This window comes from Cyanistes caeruleus, chromosome 14 (genome assembly GCF_971803275.1).
Source record: "Cyanistes caeruleus chromosome 14, bCyaCae1.hap1.1, whole genome shotgun sequence".
Classification (NCBI taxonomy): domain Eukaryota; kingdom Metazoa; phylum Chordata; class Aves; order Passeriformes; family Paridae; genus Cyanistes; species Cyanistes caeruleus.
Genome location: NC_141714.1, coordinates 16,922,461 through 16,940,805, shown reverse-complemented (window position 1 = coordinate 16,940,805; position 18,345 = coordinate 16,922,461). Strand labels below are relative to the sequence as shown.

At 38.4% G+C, this 18,345-nt stretch overlaps 1 protein-coding gene across 1 annotated transcript in view; it reads left to right on the top strand.

Moving 5' to 3' along the window:
- LOC111928764 (uncharacterized) overlaps positions 1 to 18,345 on the top strand; it is a 126,523-nt gene that overhangs the window by 61,233 nt on the left and 46,945 nt on the right. Inside the window, exons 2-5 of the mRNA XM_086850249.1 lie at positions 3,991 to 4,053; positions 6,968 to 7,275; positions 8,360 to 8,572; positions 9,625 to 9,764. Of these exons, the coding sequence (XP_086706375.1) occupies positions 8,518 to 8,572; positions 9,625 to 9,764 (195 nt within the window). The 5' untranslated portion in view covers positions 3,991 to 4,053; positions 6,968 to 7,275; positions 8,360 to 8,517. The remainder of the gene's footprint in view (positions 1 to 3,990; positions 4,054 to 6,967; positions 7,276 to 8,359; positions 8,573 to 9,624; positions 9,765 to 18,345) is intronic.

Below are 18,345 nucleotides of genomic sequence, written 5' to 3'. Positions count from 1 at the left end.
GCTTAGGAATATCTTTTTTTACAGGAAACCAGGTAGGCTACAATTTTCTTTTTAATTCTTATTAGCCAGTGGAGATTCACTTCTTTTGTAGTTGTCAAGTGACTGAAAAAAACTCATTATTATTTACCTCGATTCACAGGAGCCTTTACGGGATAAAAAATGAAACATCTTTCAAAAAAGAAACTTTGAAGCTTTCAGTTGTGACAAGGGTATCAATGGAAGTTCTGTTGGAAACCTGAATTTTTGAAAAAATTAAGTTTGGGTTTTTATTTTTGTTTCATTAGATATTCTCTGTATCATGATATAATTCTTTCTTTTTAATGTCTTATCCCCAGAAGAACAAAATCAGACAAGAACCACCTGCCCAAAACAAGAAAATATACCATTCCCTATTCTTCTTTAACAAAGTAGACCTGGGAAATTTTGGCAGGGAACTTTAAAAGCTTTTCCCTGTGGGGAAACAGGGCTGTCTGATAACTCAGGAGGAAAGAGCTGTGCAGTTTGTTCCTGGAAAATCTGTTTGAAAAGCAAAGTTCATTGGAAGCACGGTGAATTTTCACAATTCCAGACTGTTTGCATCATCAAAAATGTTTAGCTACAGGGAATTATACACTGGAAATTTAGTAGAGCACTCTAAATACGGATGAGATTGGTATAAATTCTCACTGCTCTGTAACATTTCTCAGCTCCTGAGAGAGGAGGAATCATTGGTTTTCTCAGTTTAGGTAAAGAGAGCTCAATTTCTGGTGGAGCAGCTTAAAAGTCTTAGGTTGGAAAAGACCTCCAAGAGCATCAGGTCCAGTGTTTGATCTTGTATTGATCTGGAGGTTTTGCAGTGATCACTGAGCTGAGCCCTGCTGTGATCATCCCACCACCATCTGTGGGTCCAGGCTTGTCCTTCACCAGAAAAATCCTGAGAACAAGCCCCAAACCCAGGAGAGGGATGGGCCACCGGGTGGGGAGGGGCTTTTCTACCTCTGTGTTTATTTAAAATCTTTCCATCAATGTTATTGCCCCAGCAGAAGGCACAGTCTCTTTTTACTTCTCTGAGGTCACATGAAAAAGAAAAATCAGCTTCACAGGTGCATGTTATTAGACACACAAAGCACTTGTTAACAGGAAATATGAGATGGCTCACATTTATCAAAATTATCCCTGACATTTCCTTTTGCTCAGCTGAAAACAATATTTTAAGCTCCCAGAGCAACATATAATGTGTGAGGGGGAAAATAAAGCTAAACCACAACCACAGTTGGGTTTTTATAAAGGACACCCAAAGGAATATGTGGTGAATAAGTTGTGTTTGTGGGAAAGACCAGAGTTGTCCAAAGAGCCATATTCTACATGTGTTCACCACAATTAAGAGGGCTTTAAAATTTTCTATCTAAATTTCTAATATACTGACAACTAGGGATTCTCAAACCTCTGAAAACATCAAAATCATCATCCTGACTGTCCTGAAAACTGATGTTGTGTATTGACAGAACAAACATTGTGCCACAGGCAAACACAAACGTGGCCATCTGTGGCTTCAGCCTCATGGCAAAAGGAGCTTCTTTTAGGGCTGATCAATCCAGCCCTGGTCAATTGGAGGTCCCTGTAGTAAAACTGCAAACAGAAGTGTGCTTTAGCCACAGTTTCAGGGATTGTTTTGTCTGTTAATTATTTACTCAAAAAACTCTGCCTGAAAGACACTTTTTTCCTCCCTGGAGACTGCTATTGTGATGCTAATAAGTATCTGTATGTACTTTGTTTGTGTGTTAATTAAATGCTGTCACTACAAAATTTAACTTGGATAGCTCATTCTCAAGATGATGTGTATCAATAAATAAAATATGGTACCTAAAACAAAGGCAGTTTTGCTTGCAGAGAAAGAGAGAAGACGAGCTTTAAAAAGAAGTCATTTAGTAATTGCATGATGTATTAAGGCTAATAAATCTGCTTAATTGTCACATTTGCCTTAAATTAATAATTTATATCAACATTTGGTGTGGGCAGATACGATGAATATTTTTATGTTGCGATAATCCTGGAAAGTGGCACTTTGAACACTTTAAAAACCAATTAATTGCAAGTCCTGGCTGTTTTTACACATTTGTGGTAGTAACTGAATAAACAAAGGTGAGAAAAATCTCACAGAAGCCAGTAGGAAGGACAGAGCTGAAACACATGTATACTCCCAGTATATTCATTGTGCTAATAAGGTGAGTTAATAACGTGCCAGGCTGTGGCAGGTCATCAGCACAAAGTCCTCACCTGCAGAACTTTACCACCCGTGGGTTTGCTGCTTCCTGGCGCTCTGAGAGCTGGAGGAGGGAGGGAAGCTGCTCCATCTGACACCAGGCTGTGATTTGGGGCTGGCTGGATTCACTCTGTGCCCCCTTTCCACCTGAACCTCTCTGCAGCCTCCTCCCTCCTCGCGCTCTCACCTCGAACACACTGCAGGGACTCGCTTTTTTTATCTTTGTTTTTGTTTTTTTTAATATATATTTACGTATCATTTAACATAAAGTAAGCGCAGCGCTTCAAAAATAGTAATTTGTTTATCACAGGTTTACTGGAAAAACCTGTTTTGAGTGATTTGTAGGTTCCTGTCTCCCTTGGTGCTGGCCTAGGGAAGCTCATGGCTCCTCTGCTAATGGCCTGACTCTTCTCCTGCTGTTCCCATCCTCCTCCACCTCACTTTACATCTTAATGGTGTACATCTGTTACTGGACAGATTGCACAAGATGAACATAAGGCACTCTTTTCCAGGGTCAGCTAAATTGCCAAGCTAGGTCCACTTAGGCTATTGAAATGTATGTTCAAAATTCCAGAAATTCTACTAATGACAGATATCTCTGTCATATTATGCTGCATAATAATTATACTTATCCAGGCCTGTGTGAGGTCAGAATGAAAACATTGTCTCAGCATTAGCTATATGTTGGTGTGAGTAAGGAGTAAGTGCAGTAGTGTGGGGTTTCTTGTGATTTCTAAAACTGAGATTTTTAAATTTTCATGCTCAAACTTACTTTGTTTAGAAGAGCACATGGGAAGTTTGGGAAGTTTGGAATTGGTTTTGGAGTTTACACGTCTTGAAGTATTATTTTCAAACGCTCTGGCCGTGTTTAAGGGGTCAGCAGATGTTAACAATTAGGAAAAGATAAAAAGAAACTGGGGTACCTCTGGCCCACTTTGTGTCCACGTGTTTCCTAAGATTTTTAATTTTTTTTTAGCTGTGGGATTAGTGCAGAGTAACAAGGCACTGATTTGTCTTGGTTCTGCACTATGGAGTCGGACAAGGAACTGTCGCAACACATGGCTTTCAAATGAGTTGATTGTAGACATATTGTCTGTCAGTCAAAACTACAATATTGTAATTAGAGCAGGCCCTGTCTCTCCATACGTGCTTCAGATGGCAATGAAATTATCTCAGGAGTGAGCTATGGGGATGCTACAGCCTGGATCCAATCTTATATCCTGCTCCAGTGCAAATTTTAATTAATTTTAACAGTTGGAATCACTGAAAAAAAATCATATTTAACCTGTCATTATTGTAGAATCTATATTTTTGAAAGGTGTAAGTGTAATATTATACAGGTGTAATATTTCTCAGTAACAATGGATCAAATCAATGTGTTAGAAAATCCTGAGAAGCTCAAGAAAGTTCTATTTGTCCTAACTCCTGTGACTGACTCGGTTGGTCACTACTTGAAATGGGATTTTTATAAAAATAAATAAATAATAAATAAAAGGAGTTGATTTTTATTCTACAGTTCATATACAAGAAGTCCATAGGAAAAAGCTAACACAGGTCTATTCCAAACATGGAGAGGAGGGATATTCAGAATCATTGATGGGGAACAATAAATTTGTAAGAAACAGGTATTGTTTGGATGCCCCAGAAAAAAAGCAAACTTTGAGGAAGAGAGGAAATTCTGCTGTCGTAAAATGAAGCTCCCTGGCTACAGATATTTCCTGTTTTATTCACTGATATGTCACTTCCAGATTCAGCCTGACTCTGGGTCCTGTGACAAGGAAGATGGGAGGAAGATGTTTCATTTCAATAAGGTAATCTTGTTTAAATAATTGGTAAATAGGAATAATAGAAATTAGGATGAAAACAACAATGGGGCACTGGTACAGCTGATGCTGGTGATGTCCTTGGTCTGCAGAAAAGTTACAGAAAAATGAATATTTACTGGATATTGTATTCACCTGGAGGGGAGCCAAGGGGCTCCAGAAAAGACACACGAGATAAAAGTAAATTCTTGAAAAGGTAAAAAATAGTTTTAAATATTGGGGGCAACGCAGAAGGAGAATTGAGTGGCTCCCAACTCTGGGCTCTAACTGGGATATTGTAACTTCTTTGGTTCTGTGAGGAGCCCGAATTCATGTCATGGACACAGTCAGTGGCAGTGTTGATGAGTCAGACTTCTGATTTTGTGATTTACAGGGAAGTCATTTGAAAAGTAGTGCCATATGGGATGATGCTTGATTTGTAATTCTAGAAGTTAACAATTCAGTCTCCTGCAAATCCTGAGTCTGTCAGGGATTTCTCAAGTGATGTGCAGCATAGAAAATGTCCACTTTTATTTTTCTGTTCTGAGTTATTTTATACAAATCAGCCCTGGGTTTACTGGGAGAGGACACAAAAGAGCAGGGCAGCACAAAGGAGGGAAAAGTTGGTTCATTCTCTTCCAGCACAGCCATTCCCAGAGTTTTTCCCCAACACAATTCCATCCACTCCTGAAAGCCAAAGTAATACTTATATATTTTTGTAAATCGCTGTGTAAATTTTATTATTCAGTACTACAATATTCTGCATATCTCATAATGACATTTGTCATTAAGGAGTTCAACCCTAATTTAATGTCTCTATAATAAAATCCCTTTTTCTCTGTGTCTCCTCTGGTAAGCCATAGTTAGGGCAAGGTCTCTATCAGCCATTGCAAGGGAAAGGAAATTTTGTTTTCTCCATAAATAAATGCATTCTTTTCAAAAAGGTTTTTAGGCAGTCAATAGTGTAATTTTTTTCCTGATATTTTTAAAACCAGAAAGCACTTGAAAACTTCTTGTTTTATTTTAATATGCTTATTATAGTTTAGATTTTAGGTTTTTCTTGGCCTGATTAAGTGACTTGGAAATCCAGCTTCTCGCAACTGTCCTTTTCTTGATGAGGAAAGAATCCTCAGCCATTTTTAGTCATTAATTTTGCATGGCTAGGGGTCCTTTAGCCCTGCAATTATAAAATATATGTCATCTCCACTACTCTAAAAGTATATTTGATATCAGAAAATAAAACTGTGACTGTGCCAGCGTGTGGTGGCGGCGAAGCAGGTGGTGGATGGTGATGAGGAAATCTCCATCCCAGCCAAGCCTAAGCGTCCATGTTTGTTTTGTACAGATATCTGTCTGCATGCCTGATTTAGCTATCTAAAAATGTGATTTTGCACTACAGATTGAAACCCTGCCTCCCCAGCCTGGCTCACTGTGTCCATGTCCACAGCAAAAAGCAGCTGCTGCCGAATTTCCCATTAATTCTCATCCCTGTGGTAATTGACTCTTGAGGGGATAAAGACGGGGCTTGGCCATTATCCCTTGTCCTAATTGTTCCAACCTGTTCTTCCTCTCTCTGACACAAGGCCATCCAATAACTCTGCTTGGTTTTTTCTTTTTCCTTCCACATATATTTTTTTTTTCCAATTTGATCATCATTGATTTGTTGTCTTGTTTCTCATGGAGCTTGAAATTAGCACTGGCAGTGCCAGTGCAGTGCAGGAAATCTCTCATGCACACCTTGGTGGTACAACCCCATTGCCACCTTGGGGCAGCACTGGTTAGTTGATGAATAATGCTGAGGGTAGAAATTTTGGGGGGAAATCCTGGCCAATGCTTTAAAAGAAGTCAGATTTCCATCATCAATTATATCATTAAAATACCTGTGCTTTTCTCTCCTAAATTCATAGTTGGCTTAAGAGCTTCTGGCTTACCTGACATCACTTCTTGCATTGCATCTTATCTATTAATACTTGTTCTTGCTGGAAATGCAAGGCTTCTTCTTAATCTCAGCACAGAAATCTTGCTTCAATTCCAAAGTGGACAAGAATTTAACTACTTTTTTAAAGTGTCTTTTTTCCCTGCACAACTGTTTTTTCCATCTCTCCAATTGGGCTTCATGTGATGGTTTTAGACATAACAGCTTAAGTTCGAGTTGCCTCCCTTCAAAGATTTGAAAATGTGCACAGATCCTGATCAACATAAATTAGCATGGCTCTGCCTTCTGTTATCAGTTATTTCAACTATATGAAACAATCTGTTTCTGTTTCAATATAAAATAAGATGGTGTGCACGTTTACAATACATATCACTTCCAGACATAAGCGGGAATACCTGTTGAAGGGCCTTGTGAGTAAAGACAGCCTGTTAAGGATCTTTTTTATGCATGAGAGGAACATCCATATAGTCACTGTGTTAGCAGGAACGTGTGGGGCTGGTTTGGAATGCAGAACAACATTTCTGCACTGTGACATAGCCTTTTCCACATTTATTTATATATTTTTGCTGGGGGTGGGGTTGAAGGGTTGAAGTGGTGATACAACCTCATTATAATCCATGGGAATTCTGACAATAATTCAAGGGATTCAGGATAAAGTTTACACTGGAAAAAACACCAGTGGAAAAGTAGGAGCCAAGAAGTGTCTGCATGGCTACCCTGGTATTGTCTGTCCCTTTTCATTACAGAAGTCTTGGGAAAGGGGGTTGCTGCCAATATTATTAATCTTTATCTTGTGCTGGCACTGAGCTACCAGGATGCCTCTGACATTTGATGGGGTCTGGAACAAACTCTTTTTTATTTAATAGAATTTTTATGTCTCTGACTAGCCAAGGAAAGAAAGAAAGAATTTTGTGAGCACATAGTAAGTATAAACCAGAGCTTTTATTCTTTTCCATACATGATTTTGCTTTTATTTTTGCTTTATAGCTAAAGGATGTCAGCAGCTCAGAGCACACTTTGCCATCAACATTCTTCACTCCAATGCCTGAAATCTCTGGGTTCTGCCTGTGCCACACATTTGCTACTCCATGAGGTGAAGTGTCACTGCCCAACAACTGAACAGATGAAATAAAAGTGCAGTGACACTTCCTTGAGATATCCCAGGATGCAGAACGGACACTGCCACCACAGGTGGGAAACCAGGATATGGGAGCAGGGGGAAGACGTTCATTTACTGCTCATTTTTCATCCCCATGTGGAGTTCAGCTCCAGGGAAGCACCCCGAAGGCTTCACAGTAAGTGCACTTCTGGGAGAGGGATGGACAAATGCCTCCAGATGAGGTGAACACACAGGTCCTGTCTTTTGCTGGAGTATTTAAACTTCAGGTGAGAAAAGAGGTACGAGTATGTTTGGCACAAGATTCTGGAAAGCAGACCAGGTGAGTGCAGGAAAAACACTCAGATTCTCTCTCCTGCATCATCTGCTTTGTCCTCATAAGAAACAGCACATTCTCCTTTATCACCAGATTGTTTTTAAAACAAAAGATTAACTATAAATGGAGAATAATACTAGTATAAAGAATATATCTATTAATAAACTTGTCTATGTTACAAGGTTTTCTACTGAGCTCTGTTGGTAAATGAGTGCACAGAAGGATCTTGGAGTTGTTTGGTTTTTTTCCTACTCCATTTATTTTTATATCAGGCCCCAGTGGAGGCACCTGGAATATTACAGTTAAAGGCAGCCACAAAAATTTGATTATGCTTAACAAATCATTGCTATGCAGTAACAAGGTAAATTGGGTCCAGAGAAATAATTTTCCTAGCATTTAGGAAATATGTTGATAGAGCAAAACACAAAAGAATAATCTGCAAGGTCTGTAATTTTGATGTTTTATAGCAGCTGAGGTATGTGAATAGATAAATTATCTACTGAGACATCAAAGAGAGGTATTTGTGAGTGGGTAGTGGCTTGGGAAAGAGGAAAGTGATTAGTGGAGTGCCACAGGAGATCAGTATTAGGACCAATTTTGTTCATTTTATAAGCCAATGGTCTGGAAAAAAGAAAAGACCATGCAGGTATCCAAGGGGTAGCACACACTTTGGTTCCTGTGCTGCGAGGGAGTGGCAGGCCGTGAAAAACAAGAGGTCACGCAGGTGAATTCTGAAAGATTTATCCAAGATTCAGACAGATAAGGAGCTATCATTTTAGCTGAGTGGATGTAAATTGTGTGGAAAGACTAAGGGAAAGAAGGGAAATAACCTATGAAAAGACTGCAGGAGGTTGTTGCTTCACTGACGAGTGTGGGTTAAGGAAAATATTTTAAATAATTGTAGTGATTTTGAATGTGTACAGTTTGGTTTATTCTCCTTTTTTAGTGAGGAAGACGGTTTAAATTCCATGGATTTGAAAGCTTATGGGAAAACTAGATTGAAATGTTTTCCTAAAATCCAGTGTCTTCAACTTTCAAGCTGATTGCTAGAGGGAAGGTGCTGGGTGGTTCTGCCACCTGTTGTCTCACACAAACCCTGGGACCATGGAAATGAGATCATGTCACAGAAGAGGTCAGAAGAAAGGAATGGCTCTAAAGGGTAGGTGTGAAGGAAAATACTGGAATATGGATCATTTTAATGGAGATTTCAGTTCATGGACTGAAAACTGAAAATTAATCCCATTTTTCACTCATTTTGAAATTCCCCTGTTCTGTTTACCAAAGGGATTAAAGAGGTTCCAGAACCCAAAGCATGTTTACTTTTACTTGAGTGTGAGCAGAAATGGTAATTGCCAAAGAGCACAAATGTCTCTGCAGCAATTGTTCCAATTAAATAACAGAGCCGTCATTAGAGAATCATTAAACTTTGAGCTTGCGATCTTTATTTCACTGAAATAACATCATTTACCAGCTACCACCAGAATATTTTGGTTTAAGCTAAGCAAGAGTTCATTATAACTGAAATTTAATTTAAAAAATAAGCTCTTAGCCAAGTACCCTAATAAGAAACTCTCATGCTACTTAAGGAGATAAAATAAAATTAAACACTGCTTGAAATAAGGACAATTTCTACTGAAACCTCTTCCTGAAAATTGAGTAATCTCAGTAGCTCTTGCATGGTTTTCCATTTTTTAATGTTTTTTTCCCAAGAGCTTCAGGTACAGCACAGGTATATTTTTTTATTCAGAAGCTTGAGGTGCATATTGATGCCTGCAAAGTTTGCAGCCTGATCCTTGTCATAAGGAAATGCAAACACAAAAATTAATCTCATGCCTCTTTGGAGGCTATTGGTAATTCGACCATGAGAATTACTGCTTATTCAGTTGTGCTAATTCCCTTTCAAATCAGTATGAAAAAGAAATGCCTTAATTATTAGCGTAATTAATGCTTTAGGAAATGAGAAAATTATTAGCTCAGCGTTGCTTTATGCTGCATGTCTCTGGCAGTGAATAAACAAGAATCCACAGAACTGAATGTGAGCAAATGCAGTTGCCATGAGCTGTGAGCTGCAGAGCCAATGCTCACAGCTCCACAATTTACCTACTGAGAGCTGTTGAATATTGACTGGTGATGAAGTGCCTCTCCCTGCAAGTTCCAATGTCAGGACAAGTCATTTCATCTTTGTCCAAATGATGCTGTGTTTTGTTTTAGGTGATATCTGGCTTCTGAGGCCAATAAATGCCTTTTCTGGTGGATGGATGTTTTATGTGAGGCCGTGTATTCCCTTTGAGTTATGTGGTATTATCAAAGAAAACCAGAAAAGTGTATATCTTCCAAAGAGACGTGTAAAGGTTTGTAATTGTTTTCATCTTTTTTTTTATATTTCTGCTTCACCTTTTGAGCACTATAAACTGTGATGGTCTTCTTTCAGCAAAGGTTGAAGGGATCTGTTTCATTTTTAAAGTGTTTTATTTCTTATTTCCTATCGGAGCAGGGAATCAAATGGGGCTGTTATGGAATGTTTTTCCTGGTGGCATTCATTGCCTTTGAGCTCCCCATGAGACGAGTGGGCTTGAGGAGTGAAGAATCCTAAAATACAGGTCCTAGTCCTGCATGATTGGAGGCAGAGAACCCTGATTACCCTGATTAGGTGTGGATTCATTAGGGATCTTCTGGAGGAGGGACATTAAAGCCATGGAGTGTCTCTGGTTGAAACTCGTCGTGTCTTAACAACACAATTTTGTACAGGTCTTTCCTCACTTCACCCACATCCAGAACCTTTGATATCTGCCTTTTCAAAGACATTTACTCCAAGTTCACTCCTGTGCCTTTGGGAGTAGGAAACAACCTTCTACACATTTCTGGCCATTTTAGGTCCTCACTGAAATTCCCAGAATTTGTGCCAGCTTGAAGAGCAAGGAATGCATGGCTGGTTTGAGAAGGTGACCTTGGTTTTCTTTTTGACATGTTCCTCTTATTTTTTGGTCATATATTTCCCATTTAAGATGGGGAATAAAAAAGCTGTCTACCTGGGGGTGCAGATTTTCTTGAGTGTGACAGTGTGGGACAGGCACTAAAATACAGAAGTTCTTTGTGATAGAAATGTTCTAAGCTTTAAAAAAAACTGAATGCATACCTTCATAATGGACTGTCCAAGAAAGTACCTGAAAGGGGCAGGCTTTTTGCTGCAACTTCTTCAATTTTTTTATGTTTGTGTTTGTTATTTGGGCCATTTGAGGTGTTACATTTGCGACACCAATATAATCTGACCCACTTGTTTCAATCATTACCATGTTTGCCAATTTTCCTAGGTCAGGTTTAGCTCAGTTTTATATGTACAGGGTGTTTTGGTTTAATTTTCTATAATCTATAACTTACAGATGAATATTTTAATTTGTCCTTGGGAAATAAAGTGGGAGAGTGGATGCTGACAAGTAAAACCTGTGGGCTAAAGCCAGGCAGTACCAGGGTGTTATCTGGCAAGGGATCTCTTCTGTCCTTTAATGGCAGCTTAGGAGATGTTGGGCAAAACAGAGGAGTCAGTGATTTACAGGAAAATCCCAACAATCTGCATGCCCTGCTTTCAAATCCAGCGTGAGATATCTGGAACTTTGGCTTTTCTCTATTCACAGCCCCCAGGTACAAATTGAAATAAGATTTCAAGGTGTGGAAACTGAGTTTGGTTTAAAATCAATTAGCAGCAGTTTTCTCTGTTGGTTTTTCCACTTCCTTTTTCCCTGTTGTAAATCACAATTTGTGTACTCTGAGGCCAGCACTGCTCAGAGCACTGTTTTAGACATCTTTATTAGCTGGGAAATGCTATCGATTGTGTTTTTCTCTAAAACATCCAGCACTCTGTACTCAGGTTTCTCACTGGCAATGAGATCTACATGCTCTGCAGTGTTGCAACACCAGAGTTTGGTCAAACAGTTGCTTTGTAACATCACAAGAACAAGGAAAATTAAATGTTTATTACAGGGTGATGCAATACTATTATCCATATTGTAGTAGGCTGAGGCAATGCCATCTTCTGATTCTGATGAAGACTTATGGAGTCTAAAAATAATTCATCCCCAGTGCAGAAAAATATGTGAAAATATACAGTCTATCCCTTAAATCCACAGCATTAAGTTAAATTAATAGAAGAACTTGTAGAGTGCATGATTGAATCCATGAGGGATATAGTGTGATAGTGTGTATTTGCCTAAAAGCTCACTCTGACAGCAAAAACAATGTACCACAGTATGTTTCTTTCTTATCTAATGGAAAGAATAACACACAGAGGCTCAGTTCTTGTAATGAAAACCCCCACATTAATTTTATTTTTTGATGTGTCATTGTAATTCAAGAGATGTTTTTAATCTCAGGATTGCTAGGGCACAATAAACCATTTAAAAAGTATTTGGCAAAGATCCCTGTGCTTAGCAACAGCTCCTTTCATTTAAAACTGTTTTTTGAACCAAGCTATTCAAAGCTTTGTTCCACTTATTAAAATAAAGTATCTTACTTCAAACAAGTATTTCAGAGAACAAAATCAAGAGGAGAACATTCAAATACAATGCACAGAAAACATAAAAGGTAGCAGCATGAAAAACTCCAATACTTTGTGTATGTTTCCTTGTTTTTCATTAAGAAAAACTGTATAAAAATATACTCACAACCTTATTTCTCTTTGTGCCATTATGGAACAGTTAATATTACATTTCTTACCACATTCTGAAATTCACTGCTAGTTTTAAAGTACAATGAGCTGTGCAGTATTTTAGCAAAAGAAATATTGCATGAGTGGTGTATTTTCCAGCCATCTAGGTGACATAAGACAACAAGAGAAGAGCTAAATATAGAATAATATCTATTTCTTTGCTGTTGGCCTTGCTCTCCTCTGTGAACTGCAGTGTCAATTCACAGCTCAGAGTTGCCCTGGAAGCTCTTTCCAATAAGGTAAAGACATGCTCAGATCCATGATGTAACTCCACATTAAGAATTCATTTCAGTTTTTCATGAATGTCATTTTGGTTCAGTTCTGCCTTAAGTTTGTTTGCTCTTGATAGCAGAGGCACTGCCAAGGCAATAATGGCTCCAGGAGCAGCACAAATGCAGATTGCCTCCACAAGTGAAGGGATGTTGTTCCTTCCCTGTTCCTTTCCTTCTTCACCTGCACACTTTAGAAAATAAGGATGGATGCTTCATTCCAGGATCCCCTTCTGTGAAGAGATTCCAAAGTACAGTTTTGTAGGGTACCAGGTGTTTTTTACAGCCCTGAGTGCTCAGTTCTCTCTGAAGTTAAGAGAGGTTGAGGTGAGGATTAAAGAGGTCTGAGCATAAAGAATAATTTTGTTTTGCAGATTTTGCTGTTCTGAAATTTTGTTTTGTTTAGAACTGAGAACTCCAGACTTGAAAAATTCCCCATCAACAGAAGGCCCTGGATCTGTGGCTCTGGCTCGAGCTCTGACCTCACTCCTCAGGCTGTGGTTGTAGGATTAAAAACAGAGCCAACAAAGCTTCTACCCCACCATGGGTTCATAGGAAATTATCTTGGCCATTGTCAGTATAACTGATACAATTGTCACAATCCACCAGAATTTTGGGGCTAAAAACCTGAAAAGGAGCATTGAATAACTCTGCATAGATCATGCTGTATAACTTTTTCAAGATGGCAGTGACTGTAAAATCAATGCAATTTTTGATCTCACGTTGTGTGGGCAGAAAAATGGTTATTTCCAAGATGTTCAAAAGCTAATCTATTCTGTTAAGTTTTTGTATCTTGCATAGATATAGCTGATTTCTTTTTTTTTTTTCCTTTTAATTTTACAAACCAAGTTGGGAGCCTTGACATTTATTGGGCCCCCATATTTTTCATTTATATTCTCTCTAGTCTTCACCATCTGTTATGACAGTAAATAAGTTTCAAATAAGCCATATCTTCCTCAGCATGAGTTGCTTTTTCTGCAAAAAAAAAAATTAAAGTTGCAGTTGGATGTGATATTTGAAGTCACAGCTTGTCTTCAAATATTTAGTAGCGTATTCCTGTGCCAAGGGATATCAATCTGCCATTTGCCTTGCTTACAGTATAATAAAGATTATCCAAGCCCTTCTTTCATAGATATGTCAAGGCTTTTAATTACTATAGCTCAGGAAGTAGCTCCTTCCACCAGATTTTTCCATTTTGCTTTGGATTAATATGGTTCCTTCTTATCTTTTTGCACATTAAATTCCAAAAGGAGGATGTAGTGTCTGATTTTGGTGGACGTGATCTTCCCTTACAAATAAATTCTTTGGCTATACCAAGAGCACTTTTGTTGTAAAAGTCAGTGCTTGATGGATATTTCAGATGTTGGTACAACAACTCAGGAATTTCTGCAAAGAAGTTGTTGGGTTGTTTTTAGTTCTGGTATTGGTGGAGGATAAATTTGAGGTAAATTCATTTTGTACCTTTATGCCATACAAGAGCACTCCAGTGAAGAAGGGATGAGACTTGGAAGTCACCTTGGTACCAACATGCCACTTTGCTTTCCAACTTTATCTCTTTTTTGTCTCTTTTATGTCTTTTTTATCACAATTTTGCATATTGTGTCACATGGAGGCATTTCCCTCATCCCTTGAGGATGGTGGTGCAAAACCACGGGTTGTTCTCACTGGTTGTCAGCTGAACTGCAACAAGTCACCCCAAAACCCCCTCAAAGTAGCTCCTCTAACTAGGAGGAAATTTCAACCCAATCCACTCAAAACTGGAAATATTGTTAGAACAGCAAGCATTAATGTTTCTTGAGGACTGTGTTTTTCACAGATTTACCTGTTCCCCAGGTAATCTCTGCCCCAGGAGCTTCCCAGATGTGTTAGAGGTTTTCTAGGATAAACCAGGAATAATCAGACATAAATGCTCCTTCCACCCATCACATGTAATTTTGTGGCTCCAACTGGCCTCATCCCAAATTATCTTTTTTGCCCCATCCTTTGATATTTCTGAAGGCTGTACATATATTTAGCAGGTGGATTTTAAAACCTGCATCTTTCATCAGTATGAATTGGTCCTTCCAGAATGGCACCAAAGAGAATATTGTGACTGAACATCAGCTCTGGGGAAACAAAAGGAGGTTGACTGCAGTGTGATTTATGTGGAAAGACTCAGGCAACTTCTGCAACAGCCACAACATTCATTATGCAAAGATACTTCTGAGTAAAAAAATGGGTTTTACAGCTTTAAAATAACTTTCCTGTTATAGTCAAAGCTGATGCACAATTAAGATTAACCCTTTTGTTTGTAAGAGGATTTCACTTTCATTTCCATGTTCATAAGCTTCTTACCATAAAAATAAAGCTTTTCTTTTTATGTATGCAATTGTTTTTCCTTTTCACCTGTAAATAGAGTAATTGTATTTTTTTATGATTTTCCAGTATTAGATTAGCTTTATAGCATGTTCTGAAATTTCATTCTCTTTCGGCATCAATCTCTGTTTTGTTTTTATTACAGAATTATACTTACAAATAGCATCATTTTATAACAATAAACATAAAAATATAATGCAATATAGCAGTTACAGCTTTATAGAGTAAACATTTCATTTGGAAGAAAATTCCTCTCTCGCACTATTATTTCACAAAAGCAGCAAGGTCAGAAACTCTGAGGGTTAATAACAAAGCTGTTTATATCCTAAAATGGGAGGACAAATATTCAGGGGTCAATGACTACACCTGTGAGAAAACACAGAAAGACTGTTTCTTGTCCACAGCTTAATTTTTTTGAAGAAGGGGTCTTGGATAAAAACCTGATTTTCAATTTGGAGTTAGTGTACAATGTAGGGTAAATTGTATCAAAGCCAAATGATATTCCACAAAATTAAATTTCTTTCACCTTACGTTGCTCAGTGCCAGGTATTTCAGGAGAATTAAAAATTTTCCATGCTACTTTTGCAGACTAAGCACACTCTGGAAAGTGTAGAAAGATGGCAAATATGAAGTCAGAAGATTACAGCAAGGCAGGAGTTGCTTAAGCACAATATATTTTTCTTAGACTTATAAGAATTTTCCAAGGTGCTGAATGGAAATTGTGATCAAGGTGTGAAAAGAAGAAATAGCAGTCAGGAGATTCATAGAATTTTGGGGTAGGGAAGGGTTTTGCCTCAGATGAGGGTATCTCTTGATCTGATCACTTACTGATCACTAAATATAGATTTTCTTACCATAAAACACTGTGCTGGGCTGGACCAGCATCTTTCCCTGGCTTTCTTTTACAGTAGCTGTAATATTAAATTAGAAATATTTTGGAATTACATCCATGTCAAATATAAACTTTACAATTAGGAAGATGTTCCGAACTAAGAGTCCAATTTTCTGATAGCTAGATGTCATTTTGATTTTGTCCCTTTGCAATACAAAAATGCACTTAAATTTACACCGAAGAACTTTTAGAATTACACGAATCTTAAATGAGGAGTTTTGTCTTGTGGTACAGTGCAAGTTTTTTCCCACATGGAATGGCTCCCTCTGAAGAACATCCTGTAAATTTTTGTCTCTAGTGCTCAACTAAAGCACTTCCACTTTCCTAAGGTAACGTTTCATTTTTCAAAGACTCTTCTTTAGAAACACGAGAACTCTTTGTATATCTCTCAAGTAAGAGCCTTTTCCTAGATTTACTTTATTCCTTCATTTTTAAGTCATATTTAGTAAAGAAATGCTATGCAAAATGAAATAAGGTGGATTTTCCTTGCACTGTTTCTTGCAAAGTAGTGTTTGTTGTCTCTTATTTCCTTATTACCAGGATTTTCAAGTGATGTCTTTAATTATGGACCACAGATTCCAATTCCCAGATCCATTTCCCTTTCCCTGTTCATTTCTAGTCAATATATGGGACTGATATTGTCAGTTTTGCAGCACTTTGTCCTTTTTCTGTCCTCTGAGCCACCAATACTTGCCCTGAGACCCTGTGAACAGTTAACCAGCTGGCAGATGATCAGCTCCTGCTAATTTGAAAGGGTCTGTTTTAGTCAATACTTTCTGACCTGTTATTTCTCTATTCTAGGCTGAGATTTTACCTCTTTCATGTTTATAGTTCTGCCAGTCCCCTCCCTGCCTGGCCATGGAGTGAGGGTGAGTGCACAAGGCTGAAGATTGAGCCCATAATTGTCATTGAATATGGAACTACTGAGCCACACTTGTCCCACTGCTGACCTGCTCACAGCACCACTTCTTTTTTGCTCTAATAACTTCAATGTTTCTCTTCTGAGAATAATCCCATGTTATTGCATGCATCCCCCTCTGGCCTGTTTTCTGTGCTTCTCCCTGTGACATCAGCAAGTATTTCACATTTGGAGCGCTCATCATTTGATCTACCTGCTTAAAACTGACACATTTTACTTTGCTGGATTTCTTTGTTTTGTTTTTTTTCTTTAAGTTTCTGAACTTTCTCATCCCATTCCACTTGCCTTATATCCACCAATTCTCAACAAGCTTCTTCCTATAAATATAAAGAACATTTTTTGTAGAACCTCCTCCAGTTGCAAAAGCTGTCATTGATGCTTTCTAAGAATTTGCAGGCCAAATTGTGTTTTGTTTCCTTGGCAAACAATAAAATTTTCCTGTCTTGACAAATTCTTTTTTATTGATTCTACCACTGTCTCACAAAATAACCCCAAAAAAGCCTCACCCAACCTAATTTTCTTGCTCTGGTATTCCGTAGGAGATAGTTATCATGATAAATGCACATATTCTTTGTCGTTGTAGGTAATCTTGCTCTTTGCATTGCTGATCTTGAGGTAAATATATAAAGTGTTGTCTTATAACAGAGACAAATAATGGGAGGGAAGAGGCAGAACTTTGGAGTGCCATCCTTCAAAGTCGATCTCTTGGAGGCCTAATTCAGCTGTAGGAGCAGAGGGGACAACCTTGTAATATTTGCCCTTTGAAGCACCATCTTTCAGAGGTGACCTTTAAGCTAACTTGGGAGTCTGACAACCTGGGGCCTCGGCACAAGATCCTTCTCTCTGTCAGCCCCTCACAGCCGATATCTGCTCTGCCTTTGTTCAAAACAGCACCTCCTGCTGATTTTGTCTGCCTGGCCCCATAACTTCTCCTGAAATACAGTTGGCAGACTGTTCTATTTCTCTTCCAGGTGCTCCTCTGAGTCTGTGGTTCTATTGTGTTCTTTACAGACTTTATTCCTCCTAGGTTAAATTTCTTCTCTCCGGTAACAAAACCTTTCAAGGACACTGGGAAGATTCACAGTCTCACAGCACTGCACGCCTGTTTTGGAGTTTTAGCAAATGTAAACCATGAAGTTAATCAGGAAAGAGCTCATGAAGTTATTTCAGGAAAGAGCTCAGACACTCTCGTGACCTGGCAGAAGTGAAATATCAATGCGGCAGCATGCAAAATTAAGGAAAACTAAATTCTGTGGATGCTTTCCAAGGACAGAGGAGTCCCCAGGATTATCAAATCAGCCATTGCCACCTCTAGCCATGACCATTGTCCAGGTGTGCTCGTGCTCATCCAGGCTGTGACAAATGCAGCTGTGGCTAACAGCAGATTTGAGAATTCACGCAGCCCTTTCCACAGCTTTTGGAGTGCTGAACAAAAACTATCCATTTAATAAAAGAGCTACAAAAGTTAGAAGGCAGAGTCTTACAAATGTAGCTGAAAATTCAGTAAAAACTTTAGGTAAGAGATCAGTATTACAAACTTCAGGAGTTATTTTTAGTTTCTTTAAAAACATTGAAATTTTTTGGGGGGCCCACATTTCTCCTAAGGGCTACTTTACTGAAAACTCCTCCTGCTGAGGAATCCTGCTGGAGCTCACCCCTGGTGACACTTCCAAGGTGCCTCAGAAGCAGAGGCTGTGTGTGGGATGGAGCTTTCTGGGACAGAAAGCATTATTTATTTTTTATTCATTAATTAATTTCTTTGTTTTATTTAATTATTTATTTTATAATTTATTTA